Raw genomic sequence first — 25,701 nt, 5'->3', positions numbered from 1 at the left:
TTTGGTGATGGTTTCTGAAAACTACTTGATGGTTGTTTTCTAAAAGGGTGTTTCCATTACAAATCAGATTTCACATATTAACAACAGTTTTACTTTAGAATAGTGACAAGTCGTGTCACGATCGAAAACGATGGCTAAATGTCATCTTTTTTAATGAGATTTTCATTTGATATCGTACCTTTATATTGTGAATGTTGTTAAGGGAAACCTAAAGACATATAAGGTGTCAATGTTTCATTCTAAGTGATTAAATCTTATATTAAGATTTGTCACATGAAAAAAACTGTGAAAATAATGTGACGATTGAAAACGGTTACCGGATGTCATATTGATAAATCTTAAATATAACACAAATAAAAAAATGACAAATTTAAGGAAAAAGTTACATTTTGGTCCTTTTAGTTATTTATTTTAGAAGAATATAAATATTAAGTAAATTAGTAATATGTACTTTGAAAAGTATATTTGATAATATTAAGTAAGTAATATATATATATATATATATATATATATATATATATATATATATATATATATATATATAGTTTTTAATTAATATTTTGTCTTAGATTATAATTAAATAATAAAATGTGATATCCCTAATTTTATGGTTATTTTAAAGCTTTTATTTATGCTTATTTTAAAATATAGTTTATTTATAAATGCAGAATTTTGAAGCTGTAAAAGTATTTCTGAATAAATGTTTTTCACTGACTTATAAAAGCTCAGGATATCATAAATGATACAAAATGTAAGCTTAAACAAGCCTTATAGTATCTTAGACTATCAATCTACATCTCCTTGAATCTCTCATTATTCATGTGACTTTGTACTGCTACCTGTGATACAAAAAAGCTAAGCAGGTCAGCTCGGGAAACCTGGTAAGTACATTAGGATTTCAATCCCGTAATGTTATAATGTGTGTGTGTGTGTGTGTGTGTGTATATATATATATATATATATATATATATATATATATATATAGCCGGTAATAAATTTTTTTAGTAGGAAGGTAAGAAGTTTTTTTTCTACATATTTTTTTGGCGAACAAAAAAAATGAATCACTAGATGATAAATTTGTAAGATGATTCACAATAAAAAATTCCCAAAAAAACATCTTTATGATTCATTTTTAAGTAAATTAAGAAAAAATTTACTTTTTTGACAATTTTAGTGAATAACAACAAAATCATTATATAAATGAATCATCGAGATGTTTTTTTTGAGAATTTTTTCTTGTGAATCATCTTACAAATGAATCATATAATGATTCATTTTGTTTGTTCGCGAAAAAAATATGTAGAAAAAAACTTCTTACCTTCCTACCTAAAATTTCCTTCTTATTTGATCTTGACTCTCTCTCTCTCTCTCTCTCTCTATATATATATATATATATATATATATATATATATATATATATATATATATATATATATATATATATTAATTCCACAAAATGAACTGTTACCAAACAAAATATAGGTTTGTCTTCAACTTGGATACCTATAAACCCTTATACCTATACCCACTCCAATCGATCCTCACTGATCTCAATCTACGATTATCAGGAATAATTATCCCGCCTGATGAATCGTTTAGAGTGATCAAGCATTTTTCATCTGGAAGATGACCATACATACTTTTACAGTTGCGCAGACATACCATTATAGTTGTCTGATCTGGGCCCACCATTCTCGATCACCTAAAAAAATTAGTATACATACCATTATAGCGTCTGATATGGACCCATCATTCTCGTTCATCCAAAAAGGAATATGATTTGCACTCCAGTACGTATTTCGTACCATCAACACCTGAAGTGTCAAGGAACAAAACTCTACTCTCCGTTCGCACCATACACACGCATATCCTGAATCATACTACCTGATATCAAACATAATTAAACTAGGTATCTATAATAATTTTTTTTTATCTTTATTAATGGGCATAACTATTAAACTCGCAATACCAACTCTGTCTAGATAACAATATCCTATCTTGGTGTATATATATAGCACAGAGTATTTAGACATTAATATACTTTTATTCCTCTCTCTAATAATATTTTTGTTATTATTATCATGTGATTATATATATATATATATATATATATATATATATATATATCTTTTGACATATATAGAACCATATCTGGTTTGTATATAGTATATCCTCAAATACATGTCTAACACACAAACCAGGCAATGAGCATATAGCTCACATATAAACTTTCTAACGGATATGTAATACTTAAATTAATACTTGTATTAAAATCATATTCATGAAAGGGACTATGCAGTTACCTGACATATGTGGGCGACTGGAGAATCAGTGTTCCACCAATCTCCTTGAATTTTCCTCTGACGTGACTTAGATACAAATGTCACTAAGTCTTAGTCTAATATTCCTGGCGACTAATGATAATTTAGATTCATCACTAATCCGAATGTCTACATCAAGATCTATCACGTAAGGAACAACCAGGTAGGATCATACGGGAGGTAGAGTCCATTTGGCATAAAAAGTATACTATTTGTAAATTTCACTTTGAACACCTCACCAAATCCAGCATATACATCATCTCCGTAAGTAGATCAGTCAGTACAATGACTTGGAATTACTGATAAGTTTTATTTATAATTTCATAACAATGACTTATGAATATAAATATAAATTACACTAAAATAATATTAAGTGTAATTTAACTTACAGAGATTCCCTAGACAAAAGTCTGGGAATTGAATTGGCAAAACTTCGGCCTATTCGCTTCTAGATGTTGGGCTCATAGGAACCTTATGGCTTCGCCGAAGACTAAAAGTAAGGAAACTTTCGACTAAAATTGAGAGAAATCAATAGAGAAACGTAGGGAAGGTGTGAAATTCAAATGAGGCACTACATCGTATTTATAGCCAAAATCGGAGTGCACGCTGCGCATATGGTCGGTGTGTGTCGAGAACTTGGTCGAACTAGGTGTGGTGCCAATTGCTGAGTGGTGACACATGTCGTAATCTTGTGGCTTGTTGGATGCGCACTACATATGTTGTTTATGGACACGACTATATGCAAGTTTTTATATAATTTTTAAAAATTATATCTTCTTCATACGAGCTTCATTTTCAATGGGTTATATATCCACGTGTAGCTATTGATGATTTCTACAATTTTCATTTAGACTCCGTCGGCTAATTTTGATTTTAATTTTAAAGTTATATTTTTAATAGACTTAGACTGTTAAAGTCCGTTAAAAATTCATAACTCTCCCGTCCAATGTCTGTTCTTGATTGTCTTTATTTTGAAGGATATGTATTGATGAGATCTTCAACCCTCGTTTAGATTGTTTTTCCTAATAATCGACTGATCTTAATTTCATTTTTTGAGTCGTATACTACTACACTGAAACTTTGAAAAATCACAACTTCCTTTTACGGAGTCAGATTTAGGCATTCTCTATATGTATGGTATCCATGTCATATATACTCTAACTTTGGTTAAGTTATTTATCCTAAATTACCTTTTATCAAAATGTCGTTTTTATCGCTTATTATATCTTAATTGACTAGCTCGAATCTGTAGGTGTTACAATTATCTTTCGTTAGGATGATTACGTCCTAGTCATTAGCAAAACAGGACTTGTGTAATGACTTTGTACGTCACCTTTCCATCCTAGGTAATAACCATCCCTCTCATGTGTTTTCAAATGAGTTTCTAGCTCTTTGGTCTTCTCGATTGCTAGCAGTTCCTAACGTTGCACTTGTTCTTGTTTCTAAATTCAATCTTTCTCAAAGACTCCTGATCCTTCAAAATAGAATTAACCTAAGATGAGGTTTTTACTCCGGTAACAGTAACAAACCATTAAGGCATGTTCTAATGATCTTTCGTAGTATGTGAAATGGCTAGACTCATGTCTCTTTGAGTCAGTCTCTAGTAGGAAAGATACCATCATTCATGTTTTGATGTGGCATAATTATACTATAGCAGGTAGCAATTCTAGCTATAGTCTGCTTAATCTTTAATGACGTCCGAGATATCTCTATTGATTTCTTTGATTATGTTTTCCTTTAATCCAAAGTAGTATGCTACATCAAACATGGTCCTATGAACCAAGAAGATTACATTGTAGCTTTTATCATAGTCGAACTCGATTTGCTATGACCATTAGGGTCGAAATAACATTCATCTTCTTAGTCATTACCGAAACGATGGTAATGACATATATGAACAAAACAAATTCAATTACTAATGCCTTAGTAACCTTATAACTTTTCCTAATCCAAGTGTGAGTCTTGTGCTTATGGTAGTACAAGCCTCTACTACTTTTCACACCTACTCATACTCATCCCAAGAATTTCCTCACAGTTCCCAAGTTACTATTCCTAAAATCACAAAACAATTTGACACATACGAGTGTGTCAAAATAAGTACATGATCTAACAGACTCTACTAGGCGCACACACGAATTTTCCTAGTATCTTCTTCGGTGTTGTTCCTCTTCACCCTTCTTGGTTCAACTGTTAATTATCGTTATCATTTCCTAATTTGCTACAAGTTGTCACCATGACGTTATGTACACCTAAGCGGCTTTTAGTGTATCGAGAATATAGATAAGGAATGTATAGACACATACTTCTCCTTATCACTTTGAAAAGTTATATTTCAATTTTAATTCCGTAATTAAAGGTATAGAAAGCTGAGCACACAAAATTTCCTAATCAAGGTTAGAAATAGACCTTAATTCAAGTAATAAAAATTCTAGGTAGGTAACCTAAGGTCGATAATAAAGACCATTTAACACATAATAACAATTAAGACGCATTCCCTAAAATATTCTAGTGCTTGTCTCAATTTAGGTGTACTACCTAAAATATAATAAACACACATCTCACGATCATCGATTAGCATTATAAGTTTAAGTCTAGAAATTCTTTTAATTCCTAGTTCGCTTAAACTAATGCTATGATACCGACTGTGACATCCCCAATTTTATGACAATTTTAAAACTTTTATTTATACTTATTTTAAAACAAAGTTTATTTATAAATGCAAAGTTGTGGTTCCGTAAAAGTATTTTTGAAGAAATGTTTTTCATTGATTTATCAAAGTTTGGGATGTCATAACTGATACATAACATAAACATAAACAAGCATTACAATATATTAGGCTATCAATCTACACGTCCTTGAATCTCTCATCATTCGTGTAGCTTTGTACTACTACCTGTGATACAAAGAAGTTTAGTAGGGCAAGTTGGAAAACTTATTGAGTATGTAAGGATTTCAAACCCACAATGTTATAATGTGTGTGTATATATATATATATATATATATATATATATATATATATATATATATATATATATATATATATATATATATATCTTAATTCCACAAAGCCAACTATTACCAAACAATATATAGGTGTGTCTTCAACTTGGATACCTATAATACCTATACCCACCCCAATCAGTCCTCACAGATCCTAATCTATGATTATTAGGAAGTATTATCCCGCCTGATGAATCACTTAGAGGGATGTCGTAATGATAATCAAATTTGAAGAGGGATGCCGTAATGATAATCGAATTTGAGAACGTAAATATCACAATTTCTATCTCCTTAAATTCTCTCTTAGTGAAAGCGTTTCCTCACAATCATTTTCATGAAGGAGAGAAACCGTATGACACTTAGATTTTATGGTGTATGTGTTCCTAGCTATGTGAATTTTTCATAACCATAATCATAAGTCAATGTTTGTGACAAATCCAAACTCATATGGACTGAACTTGTTCAATCTTTATTTCGTGCTTCATGGCAGCACTAGCTCCCACCATTGCTTCCAAGTTGTTAAGAAACTCACCTATATAGATCAATGAACTTTCATTAATCAAGGTGCTTTTGCCTCTATGCATTCAAATGAGAACTCATAGAACTCACATGCATAGTTAACTTAACTGGAATGGCACAGAAAACAAGAATATGTCAACTAGAGATTGATTAATTCTTGAAGCTTTTCAAGATCATTAAGACTCCCACTGACCTCTTGACATATAAGATTCCCTTGTCAAGAAACATTTCTTGACAAAAAAATACTCAAGAGTTAGTGCGGATTCTTATCAAGATAACACTTCAACAATTGGTCTTAATCGGTGTTTGTCTTATCCAAAACATCACAACTTACTAGTTTCAGTTTTGTAGGAATAAGAAAACCTTTCCTACTCCATACTTGATGAGTGTTTTAAACTTACTGAAGACGTGTCACTCAATATCACAATCTTGGAGTATGATTCTAAGAATTGATTTTGGAACGAAGTATATTTTGATTTAACCACTTCAATAATTCTGGATTCCTCTTCTTAGCCATACTAGTGCACTAAGATTTAATTAGAGGATCAATTGTGATATGGTTTCATAATCAATGAGACGATCATAAAACATGATACTAAATTACTCTCCCATCTTTTCAGATTAGGGAAACTTTTATCTTTCTGCCCAATTGATTCTTCTTATTCGTTCTGCCATTCATTGAAACTTTTCAATGATTCAAAATTACACTTAATCTTGTAAGCATAACCACATTTATTAGACTTTTAGTAAATCATGATGAATAATCTTATTGTTATTTATGGTGGACTTGACCAGTACACAACATTGCATGCCAGATCTCATAGTCTTTCACTTGTCTCACATACTTATGTGAACAAGGAATTAGTCTTAATTTCCTAAGTACCAAGATTTCCATACAACACATGACACAAATCATATGATTCCAAGCTTCTTTCTAATTGAAACTTGGGCGATGGGAATCATTCCTTACTTCGAAAATTATGACACTACCATAAATAACATAACTAAGAATCACATCCACTTAATATTGCTTATAATGGAAACACGCAAGCATCAATTTTCACAAATGACATTGCAAGGAGATATAAATAAGACAAAACTCAAAATTTATTTTATTTATAAAAAGGTGCGGAAAAACTTGTCCTTACAATGCAAATTCAAATGAAAACTATGTTATTACATATTCCTAAGCCATCTATCATAACTCTAAGCAACAACTCAAAAATCTGATCATCGAATCATGCGATCGAAATCCATTTCTTCGCGATCAGACTCAGCTCACTTCTTTCTTTAAGCTTCCTTTCTTTTCTTCGATCTTACAACACATCAAAATGCAATATTATCACATCATATATTTAGAATCTAAAATAGAAAACTTAATAGAGTTAGATAGTGGATTTTACCAGAAGCAAAGTCATACATCTTGACTCTCCCATCTTCGCGATCTCTCCGGTAGACACGACAACTTTGTAACCAATTCCCCTTCTTTTGGTAGTAGAAACATATGGATTCTTCTAGAATGGTACACTGGACTATCTCGGACTCAGACTTACTCTTGCGTAGAGAAAACTTTTATGGACTTCCAATGTTGGAATTTCTCATAGAAGGTTGGGATATTGATTTACTAGACAAATTTGCTTGACCAGTGCACCAAATCATCACTGATTCAACAACAATAAGCAAATAACTCAAATCAATGAGGGTCATGTCATGGTTCATCATATAGTACTCTCTTATGAACTCACTATATGATTCGGGAAGTGAATGAAGAACCAAGTCAACAGCCAACTTCCTTGAGACATCGACACCCAACATTCCCAATCTATCAATATGCAACTTCATATCAAAGACATGAGCACATACATACTTTCCATCTTCGTGTCTCTTAGCCAATAGGGCTTGATTAACTTTGAACTTTTCAAGTCTTTAAACATGTGGGTCAGGGAGAATTATTGGAGGAGGTGGAGAAAGTGAAGAATGATCTCGTGTTCCTCGATCGAATCGTGAAATATCATCTTCACGTGGAAAGTTTTTTCGATGGGATTTGGGAAGACCATAGTTAGAATCAGAAATCTACAAAACGGGAGAAAATTCAAGTTAGTTGATTGAGTCCTTAATAAAACACCCAAATGAGATATTAAGGCTAGGACCAAACACAATATTCTACAACTCGGAAGAGGGGTTCCGTAATCTAGTTGCAGAATATTTGAAGGTAGGTAAATGATGATTTACCAATTTCCACCATGAAAAACGAAAATTAGGTTTTAAATGAATTGAAACTCCTAGATCCTTTGAGATTCATTGAACTTTTTACAATTGCATGTTTAAATCTCGATGGTGCTCTTCAAGTTTGTGACTGGGATGCCAAGGATCACAAACAAGGTGTGGATAACCATGCAAATTATCTTGGTACTCTCGAAGATGTCTATCAACTAATCAATGTGTCGGTTAACCACACACGCTCCAATGATCTATGATAATCTACGAGCTACCTATTGCCACCCTTCATTGGTCCCATATTAATGTGTCGGTTAACTTCACACACTCCACTGATGACCAACAATGTGCAATGCGCAATTTCATGGATTAGCACCAACTCCACATTTTGTCTAAAATAACTAAGATTTGGGAATTTATAAAACATTTTAGTTACTTCGTATTTCATTATACTTATAATGGAAGGTTATGTCCTATCCTACCCGTTCAGCTAACAACCCTCCACTAGTCAAGAGTACGGTGGGTAAGAGTGGATATCCAATGGCGGTCATTTTACAACCCGCTTCCTTAAACACCCCATATAGACCAGCTTCGTGAATGAGGCCTACTAATGGTAAGACTGACTCTTTACTTATACATATATAATATATTAGACTTTTAATTTTATATAGTATAAGAGTCTATTTTACACTTTTAAAATACTACGTGGTCTAATTTAACAAAATTATACTTTTAATTTAATTAAATACAAACCATATCATTATGGATTTATTAAATCTCTTTTAATTATACACTTAATTAATTTAATAAAACCATAAGGGTGTAATTTGAACTTTTCAAAAAACTAGGGTTTAGAATTTAATATTTTCAAAATTAATACCTCTTAAATAAATGTTAAAGTCGAAAACTCGAGTACAAATTTTGAAACTTTTCATAACCTTAAGGATTAGAATTTAAATATTTCAAAATTAAACTTTTAATCAAAAATTTAAATTCCAAAACTTGAGGGAAAGTTTTGAAACTTTTCAAAACTTCCTAGATCAAATTACAAATAACTCAATTAATCAAATAATTAGTGATTATCTAAATTTGACCTAATTCAATTTCCTTACAAGATAATTAAAATCAAAACTACAAATAATTAATCTTGATCTTATAAAACAAGTAATTATCTTAATTTTGACAATTATCTACTATTTGGATTAGGATAATTAATACCATAATGAAAAAAATCAGATTTTATCTGTTAAAAAATATTTTGGTAATTATCCCAAGCCAAAATAGGGCAAAATCCCAAAATATCTGGCATCTGACCCAACACCACCTCGTGGTGATTTTACCATGTAGTGATGCCCACCACCTCGTGATGAACAGGCAGAAAGAAAAACCGAATTTTTTTTAGCTTTAAACAATTCGCATTAGCATCAAATATATTAGATAAACAGCCTATGCTCTGATACTACTGATGGGTTTTGAGCATTATATCAATTCTATGGTGCACATGCAAACCCTAAAGCTTTAGATCTAGTTTATCTAGTTGTACATGCAATAATCATCCAAAGCTCATAAACACTAGATCTAGCATACTAGAATCGGAATTAACATGTAATTAGGGTTTACATCTCACCTTGATTGTTATGTAGCAATAACAATCACAAAACTTCTTGATCTTGACCTCTGAATGCTTAGTGCCTCAAATGTTGCACCTATAATGGAGTCACAAACACCATAAGCAACAATATGAACAAGGAGAGAGGGAAGAGGCACTAAAAACGTCCTAGGGCTTCTCTTAAAAGGTTAGGGATGTTTTTGGCTTGCCCAAGGGTTCCTTTTATACTTAGGCTTCTAGGGTTACCAACTAGGAAACCCTAATCCAACTGCTTAATCCTTAAGCAGCCCAAAGACCCTTCCAGAAAGCCCTTGGACGATTTCTATATGGACCTCCATATAGAATTCGTCCATGCTTTCTTTATGGATCCTAAGCCCAAATTTATAACTATCTTATAATTACAGTATGAATACCCTTTATTTAATTAATCTCTTTTAGCCACAAAATTAATTCTTAATTAATTATTGACTAATATTAATTAAACAATATGATTTCTCCTTTAATATATTATTTTTATAATATATTAATAAATCATAATTAATCCTCTTTCTCCTTAATTCATCCTATTAGTTGTTATAGGGAAGGAAGCCCAAAAGGACCATGCTCATAATCGGGTAAAGTAAATACCAAAATAGTTATAGGCTTAGACACCTAATCCAACATCCACTTCCTCTTCTTCAATTGTGTCCCTTAATCTAGTTCCTTCCCCTGAACTGCTCCAATAATTTCTTCCAGTATATGATCTTTGATGGAGCACACAAAATTATGAACCTCAACCCTCATCATGGCGATCATATCATCCGTGATCATTTGAAACATGTCGGGAAACTCCTCCTAAATGGCCCTCGTGACCTCAACAGTCACCGCATCATGTATCTTTGTGTTGGTTGGTCCAACCCCATAACTCTTTGTTTTACGTCATGCAATTGGCATCATGTCCTTACACATAGGAAGGTTATAACCTTCACATAGTGTTTCTCACCCATTATTTCCCTCCTGTCACTCCTCATGACCCTCCATGTCATATGTATGTATCATATGGTTCTAATAGTACATGCCCATACTACCTTTCACACATATACATACTTGTATCAGGAATCATCACAAATCTTCTAAGTCGCTCCTCTCAACATATACAAGCCATATCTTCACGTATCAATACATATGATATACGTTCTATTATGGTGTGCATACACATTTACTATCGATCTCCTTCGGTATCCCGAAGATTTCCCATTAACTATCTTATCATGCTAAGGAAGAAACTTATATCAATATCTACTAACTATTTACGAATACTTAATTACATGTAGCTAGAGTTTAAGTAATCCTTCAATTGAGATATCATGCAGTAAAAAGGCCAGACTCAGATAAGAGTGGAACAATAGAGTTAAATCAAGCATTATGTAACTATCTAATTCTAAAAGCATGTAATCCTAACGCATTAGATTAATAGTTAATTAATATCAACATAGATTTCAAATAACATACAATAAGCAATTCTTATGGCTATAAGGCATCCTAAGTATCAAAAATTTCTAACATGCAATTCATAAAAGGATCTTTAGCCTACTTAATAGTATATATTTCTAAAAATTCACATATCAATAGATATAACAAGTATGAATATATTGGGAATCACTTTCCTTTCTGTGCTCTGACTGACAGTATGCATTGCATCTTCATTTTTGTATAAAATTATTTTTGTAAAAGAACTGTAAAAAAATTCTTAGATTCTTAGTTTGAATATGGAATCATATGAATGTTCATCCAAATCCATCAAACAAAGGCTTTGATACCAACTTGTAACGTTCTAATTTTCAACATAAATTTTTCGTTTGTAAAACATATATAGAGTAACTCGAAAAGCCCATTTCAATTAAAATATTATAGTCATACATTTCTTAGACATAAAAGAAAGTCCAGTGGAAGTGTAAAAAGATAATTATTTCTTCGATGCAAGTACAATAATGTTGGAGTCTTCCTACGATCAGAGGAACAACTTGAAAAAAAATAATTCGTAACTATAAGACAAGGCTTAGTGAGTTTCCTAAAGTATCATATATCGAAATACATATACAATGCGTAAAATCAATGTCTCATCACCTTTCGACGTTCCACCAGTAACATGTGTATCTGGACTCACAACCAATCATCGCTCTGTTCTCAACACGAGTCTATAGGCTAATGACCTTTCTTCATTCTTCCGATAACTCCTATATATATATATATATATATATATATATATATATATATATATATATATATATATAAGATAAACAAATAAACGGTCCAACCTAACAGACAACTAACTAAGCTAGTTTACTTGCTTATCAACACACTACAATATAACTACATCCTAACATTTAGAGGATGCATACTGTAATATATATATATATATATATATATATATATATATATATATATATATATATATATACGGCGCAGTGTGGAAACTCACCTGAACAATATCGAAATAGCTAAGTATGTAGTTGTGGAGACAACTCATCCAACGTGTAACAACCCGATAATATACTATATTAGTTTCTGACTATTTGAGCATAGCAAATAATATTTTGATCCTTTACTAATCCCAAAATATACTTTCATGTCTATCAAATAAGGATCAGTTGCTCAAGACAGTCGGGAGGAAGGACCATTTCAGCTTATAGTTTTTCAAAAATCCAACAACCAGGCTATCATGTGTATCCTAGACACTTCTCCTATAAGAAGATCAATCAGAACATTTAACTTTATTCAAACAACTAATCTAGTACTCATAGGTTCATAACAACAATTATGACTATAATTAAATATAAGTAAGAGTAAGTATAACTTACTTGACTTGACGGAATCTGAATATCTGCAAGCAGAATTTTGACACCTACTTTCTTATATTCTTTTGAAACTTCCAGAGCTTCACTAAATAGATTATAGAACGAGAAGTCAAATCATGAGGGACCAAAATGCTTGAGGGTGAAAGGAAGATTCTTAAAGAGAATGGTGTAACAAACGAATTGAAATTCGTAACCGATATATATGTTTTGAAAAAGTACGCCATGCCCTACATAGGACGCGTTGTGTCCTACGTGGCGTGTTATGGTTCCACCATGTCATCTGGGGTTGCAGGGGTTATAGCTTCTCTAGTTGCCATGTGACACTATTTGGTGCGTCCGATAGAGGAGGATTGGTAGCTGATGTCCTGGCTGCTATGTTGAAAATTGCTATTTTCATATATCTTCGAATAATCATAACTTTGCATACGAGCTTCATTTTCGACGTTCTTTATATCCACGATTTTGTAATCTTGCATACTACAACTTTTATTATGACTACTTTGGCTAAAGAGTCATATATATTTCTTTTATGTTATATAGATAATATATGATATTTATACATTAGAAATTATCTTCCAAAATTCATAACTTATTCATACAATGTTAGATTTTGTCATTCTTTATACTCACAGATTCGTATTGATGTCTACTACAACTTTCATGATGATTAATATGGCTAAAAACTATTATATTTCCACTTTGAATTTCATAAACAAACGTTTATATTATAATATATTAATGTAAAGTGAAAAATGATTGTTATAGTGTAATTGTAAATCCGTTGTTTAGTAGCGACATGAGTAGTCGTAAACAATGTTTAGTTTCTCTATGATTAAACGACACAATAACTCAAAATACTTCAACCGTTATAAAGTTGTTTGATGAAACTTTTTCATTAAATAAAAATAATATGACTCCACCAAAATGATTAAATAAGCTGTTAGTTTAATTTTTTTATTGGTTAAATCTATGGGCTATTAAAATTTTGAAAAAATATCCATGAAAAGCTTTTAATTAAAAAGTCTTTATAAAAAAGCTTAATTTGAAAAACTAATGTATAATGATTTTCAAAAGCTTTTATATTTTGAAAAACATTGAAATGGGTTCGATGAACACATACCATATTTTGAAAGAATATAAATTTTCTCCACTAAGACTAGGTGAAGTAGTCTCGGTGAGACTCAGCAAAAGCCGACGTGGGTTCGGTGAACAACGGACCATAAACTCGGCATGCCGAGTTTGTGGTCAAACTCAGTAATATCTAGCCGATGAGAGAGAGTGCGAGATATTTACCAATTTCAAAGATTATCTGTTTTTTTACCTATTTTTTTATCGTTTTTTTTAATTAAATTCAAGTTTTACCCCTCTTTTCAATCTATATAAATATCACTCACTACCACATTTTATACCATATTACCTTCTTCCATTTTCACAAAAAAAAGATGAGAAAATTGTTTTCCCTTCCAACCCAAACTCCAAAAACTAGCAAACAAAACACCCTAAACATTAGCTCACATTCATCACATAATTTCATCCAAAATCAAAGTGATCACTCTATTTATTCACCTCATAATTTCCGCTCTCTCGATGCATACTATCCATATCCTATCTAAAACAACCATAATTACAAACTCAACCACAATTCCAACATCAATCTCAATCCCAACCTCAAATATAGTTCCAAACTCAAGCCCAATCACAAATGGAAAATCACTTCGATCCATATGATCATCTTCGTAACTTGTCATTCCATTCCAATCCCAAAACCAAACCCAATTCCAAACTCTCACAACCCAGATTCGTACCCTGAAACGGATTCCAAGCCTAAAGCGATTCAGCCGGAATCTAAGAAACAGAAAAGACACTTCCCAAGCAATGGACACCAAATGAAGAAACGACGTTGACTCGTGCATGGGTAGATGTTTTAGTAGATTTGAGGTTAGCGAAAAATCAAGATTCATCTATTTTTTTCTTCGGAAAATCACTAGGCGTTTTGCGAAAATGATTCGTGGAGACTGCAGATACAAAATCAAATTTACTCGAAGTGGAGAAACATCAATAAAGTTGGCATGCGGTTTAATGTGGCATTCTCGATTAGAAACGACAATGACAAAGTGATGAAAATGATGGAACAATCTTGCACTTTACCGAAGTCAGAAGGACAACTTTCAAATTTCTTCATGTTCGGAATATTGTGATGTCAAAAAAGTGACAAGATATCGAGCATTCAGAAATGTTCATGGGTCGTTCTTCTTAAAGAACCAAAACATCCGAAACAACTCATAATAAATCGTCCGATACTCATGTTGGGATTGACCTTAATGAAGAGGAGTATTGAGGTTCCAAAGTCACTCATCTCATGAGAAGAAACCAAACTAAATGAAAGGAAAAAGCGATGACAAATGGTCCGGTTGACTTCGAGCATCTAATAATCGAAATGAACAACTTGAAGTCGACATCTGAACAATACTTGGTTGTCGCATAAGAAAAGGAAAAAACCCTGACATAACGATCCTAACAAAAATGCACTAGAAATCTTACCGGATGAAAAAAAATTGACATTAAAGGCAAAAGATAAGATTGCGAAAAAATATAATATCTAGGTTTCGTTTTTAAAATTTTTAGGTTTCGTAAGTTTAAATACTATGTTGTATTTTTTTTAGTTGTGTTGTAATTTCTTTTTGGTTTAACTAAATTTTAGTTTTTATAATAATAATTTATTTAAAATGTTTATTTTTTTAATTAGTTTTTTTTTTTTTTGAAAAAAAAAACATACAAACGTAACATGCGCCTTCTAAATAATAAAATTTTGATTCTGTGACGAATCCTAGAGTACATGTATATGTATATATATTATAACAAATATCAAATATAACACCACTCCTTTGTTTAGCTAACCTAAGCTAGTGGCATCACAAATAGAACCTCAAATTTGGCCAACCCAAACGTGTGACTAACCCATGATACCACATGTAACAATAAGAAAAAAAGGAGTATTTATTTATTATTTTATAAATCGATAGACAGGCCCGGCCATAGTCTGTTCAACTTTAACCTATGCAACTAGCCAACTGCACAGGGCCTATTCAAGTATAGGGCCCAACCCAAAGTCTGTTACTTGCTTCAGTTCAGCGTCCTTGTAGCATATTAAATAAAAGAAAGAAGCTTTCATTGGAAAGTTGATGAGCTTTTTAAACACAATCAGATAAGCATATATAATTTGAGTTGTGATAAGAATCAGTAACAATAAAGCCGAGAATTAAGACTCCTAGCGATTACAAATATGCTACAACACACCAGAGAGAGAGAGAGAGAGAGAGAGAGAGAGAGAGAGAGAGAGAGAGAGAGAGATTAACTGATAAGTATATATAATTTGGGAAGGTTTTCTGGAGATCAAAAGGTAATACTCCTACATCGATCATTCTTAATTCTTAAGTTTTCTAATTGATTAAATTAGATGCGTAAATAGCATATCAGTTTCAATGTTTAAAGCAAGCAACAATTAAACTTTTTTTTTTTTTTTTTTTTTTTAATGATTTTTAAAGTTTGTAGTGTAGTGTTTAAGCGTTGGGAAATTTGTCTAAAAGGGTGTTTGGATTGCCTTTTAAAATGTCTTTTTTACTTTATCTTTTAGAAAAAGTCCAAAAGATGTTTGGTAAGGTAAAAATGATTTTTATAAATGATTTTTCCGATAGTATATTTTGAGTCTTTTTGAAAAGTCACGTATACCTGATTTTTCCTAACTTTTCACCAGCTAAAAATTAGAAATTACCAATATACCCTTATCTACCCTAATTAACTTCATTCACCAGTTCACAGATCTTTCTCCTCGTTCTCTCCGCTCACTCTCTCCGCTCACGCACAATCCCAAGTCGCAAGTCGCATCTGGACTTGCAACAAACACCGGCGACGCCGGTGACCTGCAACACCGGTGACACCGGCGACTTGCAACCCCGCGATCAGGTTTGTTTCTTTTCAATTTGATTTCCGATCTCAGATGTGATTTCCGATCTGAAATGTTGCAATCTCTTCCTGTCTATTTCTGATTTCCATTTGATTTCCGATCTATGATGTTACATTTGATTTCCGATTTTTGATGTTACATTTGATTTCCGATTTCTGATGTTACATTTGATTTCCGATTTCCAATTTATTTCCGATTTCTGAAATTGATATTATATGTAATTGATTTGCTGTGAAAATAATGTGCTGTGAAATGTGCTCCACCCGCTTTCTAATTTTCCATTAACTGTTCTTCTCACAGCCATCGAACGATCTCACAACTGTAAGTTTCCAAAGTTTCACAACTTCTATGAGAACTTATATCATTTTGGACTCTTGGTAATTTTTAAATTGATCAAAACTTTGATGAAAGTTAACGATCTGAATTAGCTATTTGCTATGAAAATCCTGAGTTGAGATCTGTGGTTTTCAATTTGGGGAAGAACAGGGTTTTTAAGGAACGATAATGGCATGCAAGAAAAATGAATTAACAATTAGTGTAATTGTTCTTCCTGATTTCTGAAATATGCTGTGAAATAGTTATTATTTTGTGAACTTGATGAAAAATGAATTAACAATTAGTGAATTTGATGAAATATGAAACTGATGAAATTTTTTGTTCATGGATTATATTTGTGTTAACAGATGATTGTTTTCTGAAATTGATATGTTGTGATAATCTATTTTTTCTGTTTTGATTAGAATTTTAATAAACTAATGAAATCATTTAGAAAGGTTAATGAACTTGATTTGTTGCTTAAATGTTAATACTATATGTAATTCACAAATAATGGATGAAAACAACACTACAATTGTTGATTGTGAAACATCTTTAAAAATGAAAAAACCAAAATTTGGGTGGGATAATCGTAGCTTCATGGTGTTTGTTGATTCGTGCTTGATTGAAAAAAAAAGACCATAAACCCACTTCCTCCTTTGATAAAATTGGGTGGGAATATATACAAAAACGCATTAAGGAGAAAACAGGTTATAGCCTTGAAAAAAAACAACTAACAAACAAATGGGAGAACATGAAAAAAGAGTGGAAGCTTTATGACCGCTTAATGAGGCTTGAAACCGAACTCGGTGGGACGAGAAGCCTATTAGATGCATCCCCCGAGTGGTGGGAGGAGAAAATAAATGTATGATTACTATTTTTTTTTATAATTATTTGAAGTTATGATTGCATATAGATTGAACATATTTGATTTACAATATATTTTTGTCTTGCAGGAGAATAAAGATTATGCCAAATTTAGGAACACGGATTTGAGCATATTTGATGAGAAATATGCTATTTTGTTTCGGGATTCTGTTGCCGTTGGAGATCAGACTATGACTCCATTACAATTTCAAAACAATAGCAATCCAAACGAAGAAAATATGGAGGGCAAAGAAGATAGTCATGAAATCAATTTAGATGATGATGAGCCTCTTTTTACTAGTCTCCATGAAAGTAGTTCAACTAAAAGGAAGAGGTCTAAGTCTGTTTCCAACAACCGTCCAACAAAGAGTAAAAATTCAATTTATGAAGAAAAAATTGATGCTTTTATTGGATGGCATATCATCAAAAACCACACAAACTTATCCACAAAATAATCCGTCCCCAACAATAGCAGATTGCATGGCCATTGTCATCAAGTTCCCTGATTTTCATGAAGGGTCCAACAATTTTTCACAAGCCTTGTTTATCTTCACCAAAAAGCAAAATCGTGAAGCTTTTATGTTTCCAACGATCGACGAAGCAAAGATGGAGTTTCTTAAGTTACTTATGAAATAATGATTTAGCCATATGTGTTATGCCTTGACATTTATGTGTTATCCTTTGACAATATGTGATATGCTTTGACATTATGTGTTGTCCTTTGACATTATGTATTTGACATTTTATATTATGTGTTATTGTTTGTCTTTATGTTATGTGTTAATGGTTGACATCATTTTATTTGTATTATGTAGGATGGATAGTGATGATTCTAATTCATCAAATGATAATGAAGAATGTGTAATGGAAGAGGATAGAGAATTTCAAATGTTAAGTGGATTAGCTTTGAAAGGGATAATACTCGCTCGTAACTTACGTACACCATATCACACTTCAGATCGCACAGGGCACATGTTTATTAAAGAAGTATTAAATGGCCATCCTAGACGTTGTTATGAGATATTTAGACTTAACGTACCTGTTTTTAGACAGTTATGCTTAGATCTTGCTACAAATTACGGGTTACAACAAACACGAAAAGTACCTATAGAGGAGTCTGTAGGAATATTCTTGATGACTTTGGCGCATGGGTGTAGCAATATATTTGTGCAAGAATTTTTTAATCGTTTAGGGGAAACGATTCACAAGCATTTCCATACAGTTTTGGAAGCCGTGCTAAAACTGAGTGCCGACATCATCAAGCCAGACGCAAACTATAATGATGATGTTCCCGAATATATATTAAATAACTCTCGGTATTATCCAATGTTCAAGGTATTATCCAATGTTTATTTTCTTGGTAGTCAAACTTTAACAAATAATTTATTTATGATATATTTTTGAATTTGAAGGATTGCATTGGTGCTATAGATGGGACACACGTTAGGGCATCGGTTCCACAAAAAGATGAAGTGAAGTATATTGGTCGAAAGGGATATGCAACACAAAATATAATAGCTGTTTGTGATTTTAACATGTGTTTTACATTTGTTTGGGCCGGTTGGGAGGGGACTGCACACGATACAAGAATTTTCAATGAAGCCTTACAGAGACCAGATCTTAATTTTCCATATCCAACGGGTGGTTAGTATTTTTTTTTTGGAACACAAGTTTTATGTTTTTACTACTTGTTTGAAACAAATAATAAATGTTTGTTTTATTTACAGATAAATATTACGTTGTTGATGCTGGATATCCAAATACGAGAGGGTATCTTGCTCCATACAAAGGCACAAAAATTTGTTATCATTTACCAGATTTTCGACGTGGATACACGGTTGCTATTCGTGAACCTCGTGGACCGAAAGAGAAATTTAACTATCTCCATTCATCATTGCGAAATATCATTGAACGAACTTTTGGAGTGTGGAAAGCTAGGTGGGCGTTACTAAGAGACATGCATGTTAATTACAAGTACAAGAACCAAGTGAAAATTGTGATAGCATCGATGGCGATCCATAACTACATTAGAAAGGTTGGTAGGTTTGATGAAGCGTTTAATAGGGCACAACAAGAATCCTACAATCCCGTACGAGGTGATACCGGTAGTGATGTTTACGAAGAAGGTCCAAGTACGTTAGAAATTTGGGTTTAGAAAGGCTTGGAAATTCTGAGAATTGTGATTATCACTTTCAAATCGAAGTATTTGGTGGTACTCCCAAATCTTCAATTGGATAAGACTCAGAGAGACAAGAACAAAGAATGTTTGATGATATTTTCGTATGTACCAGAAAATGAGACCAAAACCAACTTTTAACAACTTTGTCTGAAAGCTGTCATATGACAGTTTTAAACTGTTATAAAACCATAAAAATTGTCATAAAACGGATATATGGATAAGGGTCAAACCAATGGTCAATTATTTAGAAAATCAATTTTCTGATGCATTTTTTTAATATAGTAACATACCAGCCAGGGGCTCTGCCCCTTGGACCCCGCCAGGGGCTGCCGCCCCTTGGACCCCGCTCCCAGGGGCGCTGCCCCCGGACCCCCGTTCGTTCAGGGGCTTCGCCCCTAAATGACAGTGTACTTTGAAACTTGATCAAACTTAAACAAGTGTGTACTCCAAACCTTCCTTACTTGTTTAATATTTATCAAGATCATTTTTGGTCAACACAAAGTAATCTCATTACACTTAAATAACATTGATGATCAAAATCACCAACAAAGTACACGTCGCACGAGCGATGATGATTTATATATGGCAGCGATACGGGCTATTATTGCACAAGATATAATCACATTACGTAGATGAATGTAATATTATCTATGATATTTTTTATGAATTATTTACAATTTGTATGAACGTAATTTTAATATTGTCATGGTCTAATCCAAAAAATTAAAAATATTTTAATTTATATGAATGTAATTTGTATTTTACATTTGTATGAACGTAATTCTAATATTGTCATCGTCTAATACAAACAGTCATCTTATGAATTATTTACAATTGGTAATTGTATGAACGTACTAATTTTAATATTGTCATTATATAATCTAAAAAATTAGAAATATTTTAAAATAAATTTATATTTTATATTTTCTAATAAAATGTTTATAAAATTATAATATGTGTTTAAAAAAAAATTTAAATATAAAATAATATATGCAAATTAGTAAATCAATGTAAATATGTAAACATGTTTTTTTTGTCATTTTACATGTAAAAGTTAAATCAAACATTTTAACTTTTGATTTTTCCCTTCAAAAGCTAATCTAAACACATTTTAAAAAATAACTTTTGTAAAAAGTCATTTTCCAAAAAAGACTTTTGCCCCATAAAAGCTAAACCAAACACCCAGTACAGAAAACTACCATATATAATGTTTACAAAACGGTACTTTTCCTTTTTGAAAGTCTATATATACAGAGAGATTAACACTCGTACCTCTTAATTAGGCTATTGGTAATGGTCACCTGTGGTTGGTGAATAAAGGTGATGCCATGTAGATACTTTACCATTCCACAACCAACTCACCGGGTTGTGGAAATGGTGTGCACCGGTGGTTTAGTAGTGAAAGTGCAAAAGGAAAAGAGAAATAAAGAGAGAAACAGTGAGGGAGCCAATCAATGGGAGCGTCTTTGTCCGTCTCCGTGGTCACGCAACAACCAAATCACCGGGGCTTGGGGCGGTGTTCACGCGTCCTTAGCCCCTCCAGCTCAGCCCTTCACGCGTGGAGAACTATCCACTCCGGATAACCTTAAGCTATTAAATACATTTTAAAGGACAATACTGATACTAATAATAAATACTATATAATGTAATAATAAATAATTTAACTAAAGTTCCTTGCCATTTCATGAATTAAATTAGATATTTAATTTAATTTAGGAATAAAATTGAGTATGTATAATAATAATTATACTTTGAAAAACCGTTTTGGGCCCCGCACAAGGCGTTGCTCATTCACCCCCATCTCGCCACCCTTTCTTCCAACAGCTTTTCGATCAAAAGAAAGAGAATCGTCATGCCGATACACCGATTTCCTTGACAAACCCTAACCCTGAAACACATTGCTGTAAAACATCTAATTAATGCTTCACATTCCCTACGATCATCTCATCACATTGCCTCGTTGTTATCATATTCATATCTGCGTCAAAAAATCAGAAAAATCTTTTGGATCACAGTCCAAAAGATTTCCACATGATTCATTGAAGGAAAAAGATTAATTTTATTTTGTTAATCAGAGGTGACTCGATCCAGGTCTAGGAATTGGTTGAAAAGGTTATATTGTATTTGGCAGGGTTTGAGGATGGGAGATTTGAATGCAAAGGCCGATTATGTGTTCAAAGTAGTATTGATCGGAGACTCGGCTGTTGGAAAATCTCAGCTCCTTGCGCGTTTTGCCAAAAATGAATTCAATGTCGATTCAAAAGCTACGATTGGGGTTGAATTTCAAACAAAATCTTTGTTAATTGATGGGAAGATGGTGAAGGCGCAGATTTGGGATACTGCTGGTCAAGAAAGGTTTTTTCCTCTGCCTTAATTAACCATTTCATTTGTACAATATCTGATCATCTTCGCAAAGTTAGGTTATGAATTTCTTCTGTTTATGAACTTTAACGTAATCCTATAACAGAAAAATTACAAATCTTTAACGTCTTTTTATCAGATATCGGGCAGTGACAAGTGCATATTACAGAGGAGCAGTTGGTGCAATGTTAGTATATGACATGACAAAACGACAGTCGTTTGACCATATGACCAGGTGGCTAGAAGAACTAAGGGGACATGCTGATAAAAACATAGTAATCATGTTAATCGGAAACAAATGTGATTTAGAAACTCTTAGAGCAGTTCCAGTTGAAGATGCGAAAGAGTTTGCAGAAAGAGAAAAACTATATTTCATGGAAACATCAGCACGTGAATCCACAAACGTTGAAACTGCATTTCTAACAGCTTTGACAGAAATATATGGGATTGTAAGCAAGAAAACCCTAAGCGCTGATGGAGATTCTGATAAATCAGCATCTCTCAAAGGAACAGCGATACTTGTTGATCAGGATGCGAACTCTGGTGCAAAGAGTGGTGGATGCTGTGGATAATTTTTGTCAATATGTTCAACAACCCAAATTGGCTTTTTAGATTTTTAACTACTTTTTGATATATTGTCATTCATTAATTAGGCCAATTTTCCCACTCAAGCTGAAAATTTTGTACAAAGAGAGTATAGAATTTTTCTAGGATGATCGATTTGTGTAACCACTCAATGCTCCCCAATGATGTATGATGTTACTTTTTCTTTGCAATTGGTTATTAGTATTAACATTAATTAATAACGTTCTTATTATTTCTAATAGTCTTACGATATACAAAATTTTGATTCATTTAATGAAATAATTCTTTCAGTAGGAAAATGGAAAATTCTTTATTGAATTTCTAATGCATGAGTTACAAGTTAGTAGAGCATTTGTTTGTTTGTATGTATGTGATGCCTTGATAGATCCAGTCAATTCTCTAAAACCCCTTTTGTTTATTTAATATTATATGTTATTAAGACCATTTCTTCTTGATGGAATTTTCTTGTTGGATCATGTAAGACAACAAGACAAGTTACTTGATGTTTGCATGATTAAATATTGCTGAAATGGGTGCTCGATTAAGCTTCTTCAGTACGATTTAAATGCATATTTCTTTTTGCGTTCATAAAACTGATATATCAAGGCAGGAAAACTCCAAATATATGATGAAAATAGTAACTAATTATCAATCATTAACAGATGACTTGGTCTTAATCCCATCAACCATCATTTGTCAATTGTCATTGCCGTCTAGCATCTGCTTAAAAAAGATAAACAACAGATGTGGAGAGCTTATTCTATTCATTATAACTTGGAAAAGAGAGGTTTCAATTTATATAAATATAAGAATCTTTTTTCTTGTTTGAACACATCATCTTCTTAAAAGTTCTTTCTTACCATGGCTGATTTCCATGGCTACTTCATCCTCTTTCTCATATGGATAATCTCAACCATCTTCATCCGATCATTCTTAAAATCTATTCGTGCTAAAAAACTTAATCTTCCACCAACCCCCTTTGCTCTTCCAATCATTGGACACCTCCATCTCCTTGCTCCAATCCCTCATCAAGCTTTTCACAAGATTTCTCTCAAATATGGACCAGTTTTTCGCCTCTTTCTTGGCTCTATACCTTGTGTTGTTACTGGTTCACCAGAAGTGGCAAAAGAATTCCTTAAAACCTATGAAAATGCGTATTTAGATCGACCCCAAAACTCGGCTGTGGCTTACTTAACTTATGGATCAAAAGATTTCTCCTTTGCTCCTTATGGATCATACTGGAAGTTCATGAAGAAGATAGTCATGTCACAGCTCCTAAATGGCACAACACTAGACTTGCTCCTTCCAGTTAGGCAAGATGAGATAAATCGGTTTATTAAATCGTTAGAAAGAAAGGCAAAAGCTGGGCATGCGGTGGATCTTGATGTGGAGCTCGTGAAGATGACAAACAATGTCATATCAAGAATGCTTATGACAGAAAGGTGTTCAGAGGAAGAGGATGAAGCTGGGGAAATGAAGAAACTGGTGACTGAAATCGCTGAGATTACTGGTAAATTCAATCTCTCGGACTACATTTGGATCTTTAAGAATCTAGACTTGCAGGGTTTTGGGAAACAACTGAAAGGGATTCATGGAAGATTCGACGCATTGATTGAGAGGATCATGAAAGAGCATGAAGAGGCAAGAAAACAGAAGACAGGAGTAGTGAAGGATTTACTCCACATGTTGCTTGATGTTGCAGAAGACCAAAGTATGGAGATAAAGCTGACCAGAGAGAACATCAAAGCCTTCATTCTGGTAAGATTATGATCATATATTTCCCATGTATTTTGGTATTAATTTGTAGATTAAAATATACTGACCTATGTATATATATCTATATGTCGTCACTTGTCATATCAGGATATATTTGCTGCAGGAACAGACACTTCGGCAATTACAACAGAATGGGCTTTATCAGAACTTATAAACAATCCAAACATCATGAAGAAAGCAGTAGAAGAAATCGAGAAAGTTGTGGGAAAAGACAGACTTTTACAAGAATCAGACATACAAAACCTTCCTTACCTTCAAGCAATCGTGAAGGAAACCCTACGACTCCACCCCACAGGCCCAATGATTCCAAGACAATCAACAGAAGATTGCACGATAGCAGGTTACCATATTCCAGCAAACACTACTATTTTTATCAACGTGTGGGCCCTTGGTAGAGACCCAAACCATTGGGAAAACGCTCTTGAATTCAGGCCTGAACGATTTGAAGAGTGCAACTTGGATGTGAGAGGACAACACTTTCACATGATGCCATTTGGGAGTGGGAGGAGGATGTGTCCTGGGACTTCACTAGCGTTGCAGGTGATACATGCAACTCTTGGTTGTATGATTCAGTGCTTTGAGTGGAAGGCTGGAGAAGATGGGAAGCTTATTAGGGTGGATATGGAAGAAGGAGTTGGGATCACACTTCCTAGGGCTAACCCTTTGGTTTGTCTTCCAGTAGCTCGGCTAAATCCAATCCCATTGTCAATCTAACATGTCGTATGTGGATGGAAGTGTATACACACTGGCTTTCATCCATTACTTTTGATTAATCACTGTATACGTCATTTGTAGATGTCATCCAAGCTTGCTAAGGTAATCGTTTGGATTCACCATAGGATCCCAACGTTATTCAATGCTGCACAATTATAGCATCAAAACCAGAAAAATGATCATATATTGCATTGCAGTCACTTTCAGCAGAATTTTTTACACATTGATGATTGTAGTGAGTTATATATGCATAGAAAAGATGATGATCAACTATGTCATGCAGACTACGCAAATACGCAATATATGTAGATATTTTAAACTGTTCGATATAAAAATCATTCCATTAATTGAATGACTAAGGGCAACTTTTAGAATAATAGGTCGATAAATTCATGAGTGATTACATTCATCGCTAAATAAAATATAACTAGCGACAT

At 32.9% G+C, this 25,701-nt stretch overlaps 3 protein-coding genes across 3 annotated transcripts; all 3 read left to right on the top strand.

Moving 5' to 3' along the window:
* Positions 1–18,465: 18,465 nt before the first annotated feature.
* LOC145016076 (uncharacterized) lies at positions 18,466–19,804 on the top strand. Its single transcript, XM_078974502.1, has 3 exons — positions 18,466–18,984; positions 19,062–19,293; positions 19,377–19,804. The coding sequence occupies exons 1-3, from the start codon at positions 18,466–18,468 to the stop codon at positions 19,802–19,804; spliced, it is 1,179 nt and encodes a 392-aa protein (XP_078830628.1).
* A 1,816-nt stretch (positions 19,805–21,620) lies between these two features.
* LOC145014937 (ras-related protein RABA4d-like) lies at positions 21,621–22,956 on the top strand. Its single transcript, XM_078973384.1, has 2 exons — positions 21,621–22,183; positions 22,329–22,956. The coding sequence occupies exons 1-2, from the start codon at positions 21,969–21,971 to the stop codon at positions 22,759–22,761; spliced, it is 648 nt and encodes a 215-aa protein (XP_078829510.1). The 5' UTR covers positions 21,621–21,968; the 3' UTR covers positions 22,762–22,956.
* Positions 22,957–23,628: 672 nt separating this feature from the next.
* Positions 23,629–25,417, top strand: LOC145015662 (cytochrome P450 93A3-like). The gene is made up of 2 exons (XM_078974131.1): positions 23,629–24,532; positions 24,638–25,417. Exons 1-2 carry the CDS (start codon positions 23,636–23,638, stop codon positions 25,262–25,264), a joined length of 1,524 nt encoding a protein of 507 aa, XP_078830257.1. The 5' UTR covers positions 23,629–23,635; the 3' UTR covers positions 25,265–25,417.
* Positions 25,418–25,701: the final 284 nt, after the last annotated feature.

Source organism: Lactuca saligna, chromosome 9, assembly GCF_052625555.1.
Source record: "Lactuca saligna cultivar CGN05327 chromosome 9, ASM5262555v1, whole genome shotgun sequence".
Classification (NCBI taxonomy): Eukaryota; Viridiplantae; Streptophyta; class Magnoliopsida; order Asterales; family Asteraceae; genus Lactuca; species Lactuca saligna.
The sequence above is the reverse complement of the archived record's forward strand: the minus strand, read 5'-3'. Positions and strand labels throughout refer to the sequence as shown.

Excerpts from the sequence above, each read along its gene's own strand:
- LOC145016076 (XM_078974502.1), top strand. The coding sequence starts at position 18,466 with ATGGATAGTGATGATTCTAATTCATCAAATGATAATGAAGAATGTGTA. Across the intron at positions 18,985-19,061 it reads GGTATTATCCAATGTTCAAG|GATTGCATTGGTGCTATAGA; the intron begins GTATTATCCAAT and ends TTGAATTTGAAG. Across the intron at positions 19,294-19,376 it reads TTTTCCATATCCAACGGGTG|ATAAATATTACGTTGTTGAT; the intron begins GTTAGTATTTTT and ends TTTTATTTACAG.
- LOC145014937 (XM_078973384.1), top strand. The coding sequence starts at position 21,969 with ATGGGAGATTTGAATGCAAAGGCCGATTATGTGTTCAAAGTAGTATTG. Across the intron at positions 22,184-22,328 it reads GATACTGCTGGTCAAGAAAG|ATATCGGGCAGTGACAAGTG; the intron begins GTTTTTTCCTCT and ends TCTTTTTATCAG.
- LOC145015662 (XM_078974131.1), top strand. The coding sequence starts at position 23,636 with ATGGCTGATTTCCATGGCTACTTCATCCTCTTTCTCATATGGATAATC. Across the intron at positions 24,533-24,637 it reads ACATCAAAGCCTTCATTCTG|GATATATTTGCTGCAGGAAC; the intron begins GTAAGATTATGA and ends TTGTCATATCAG.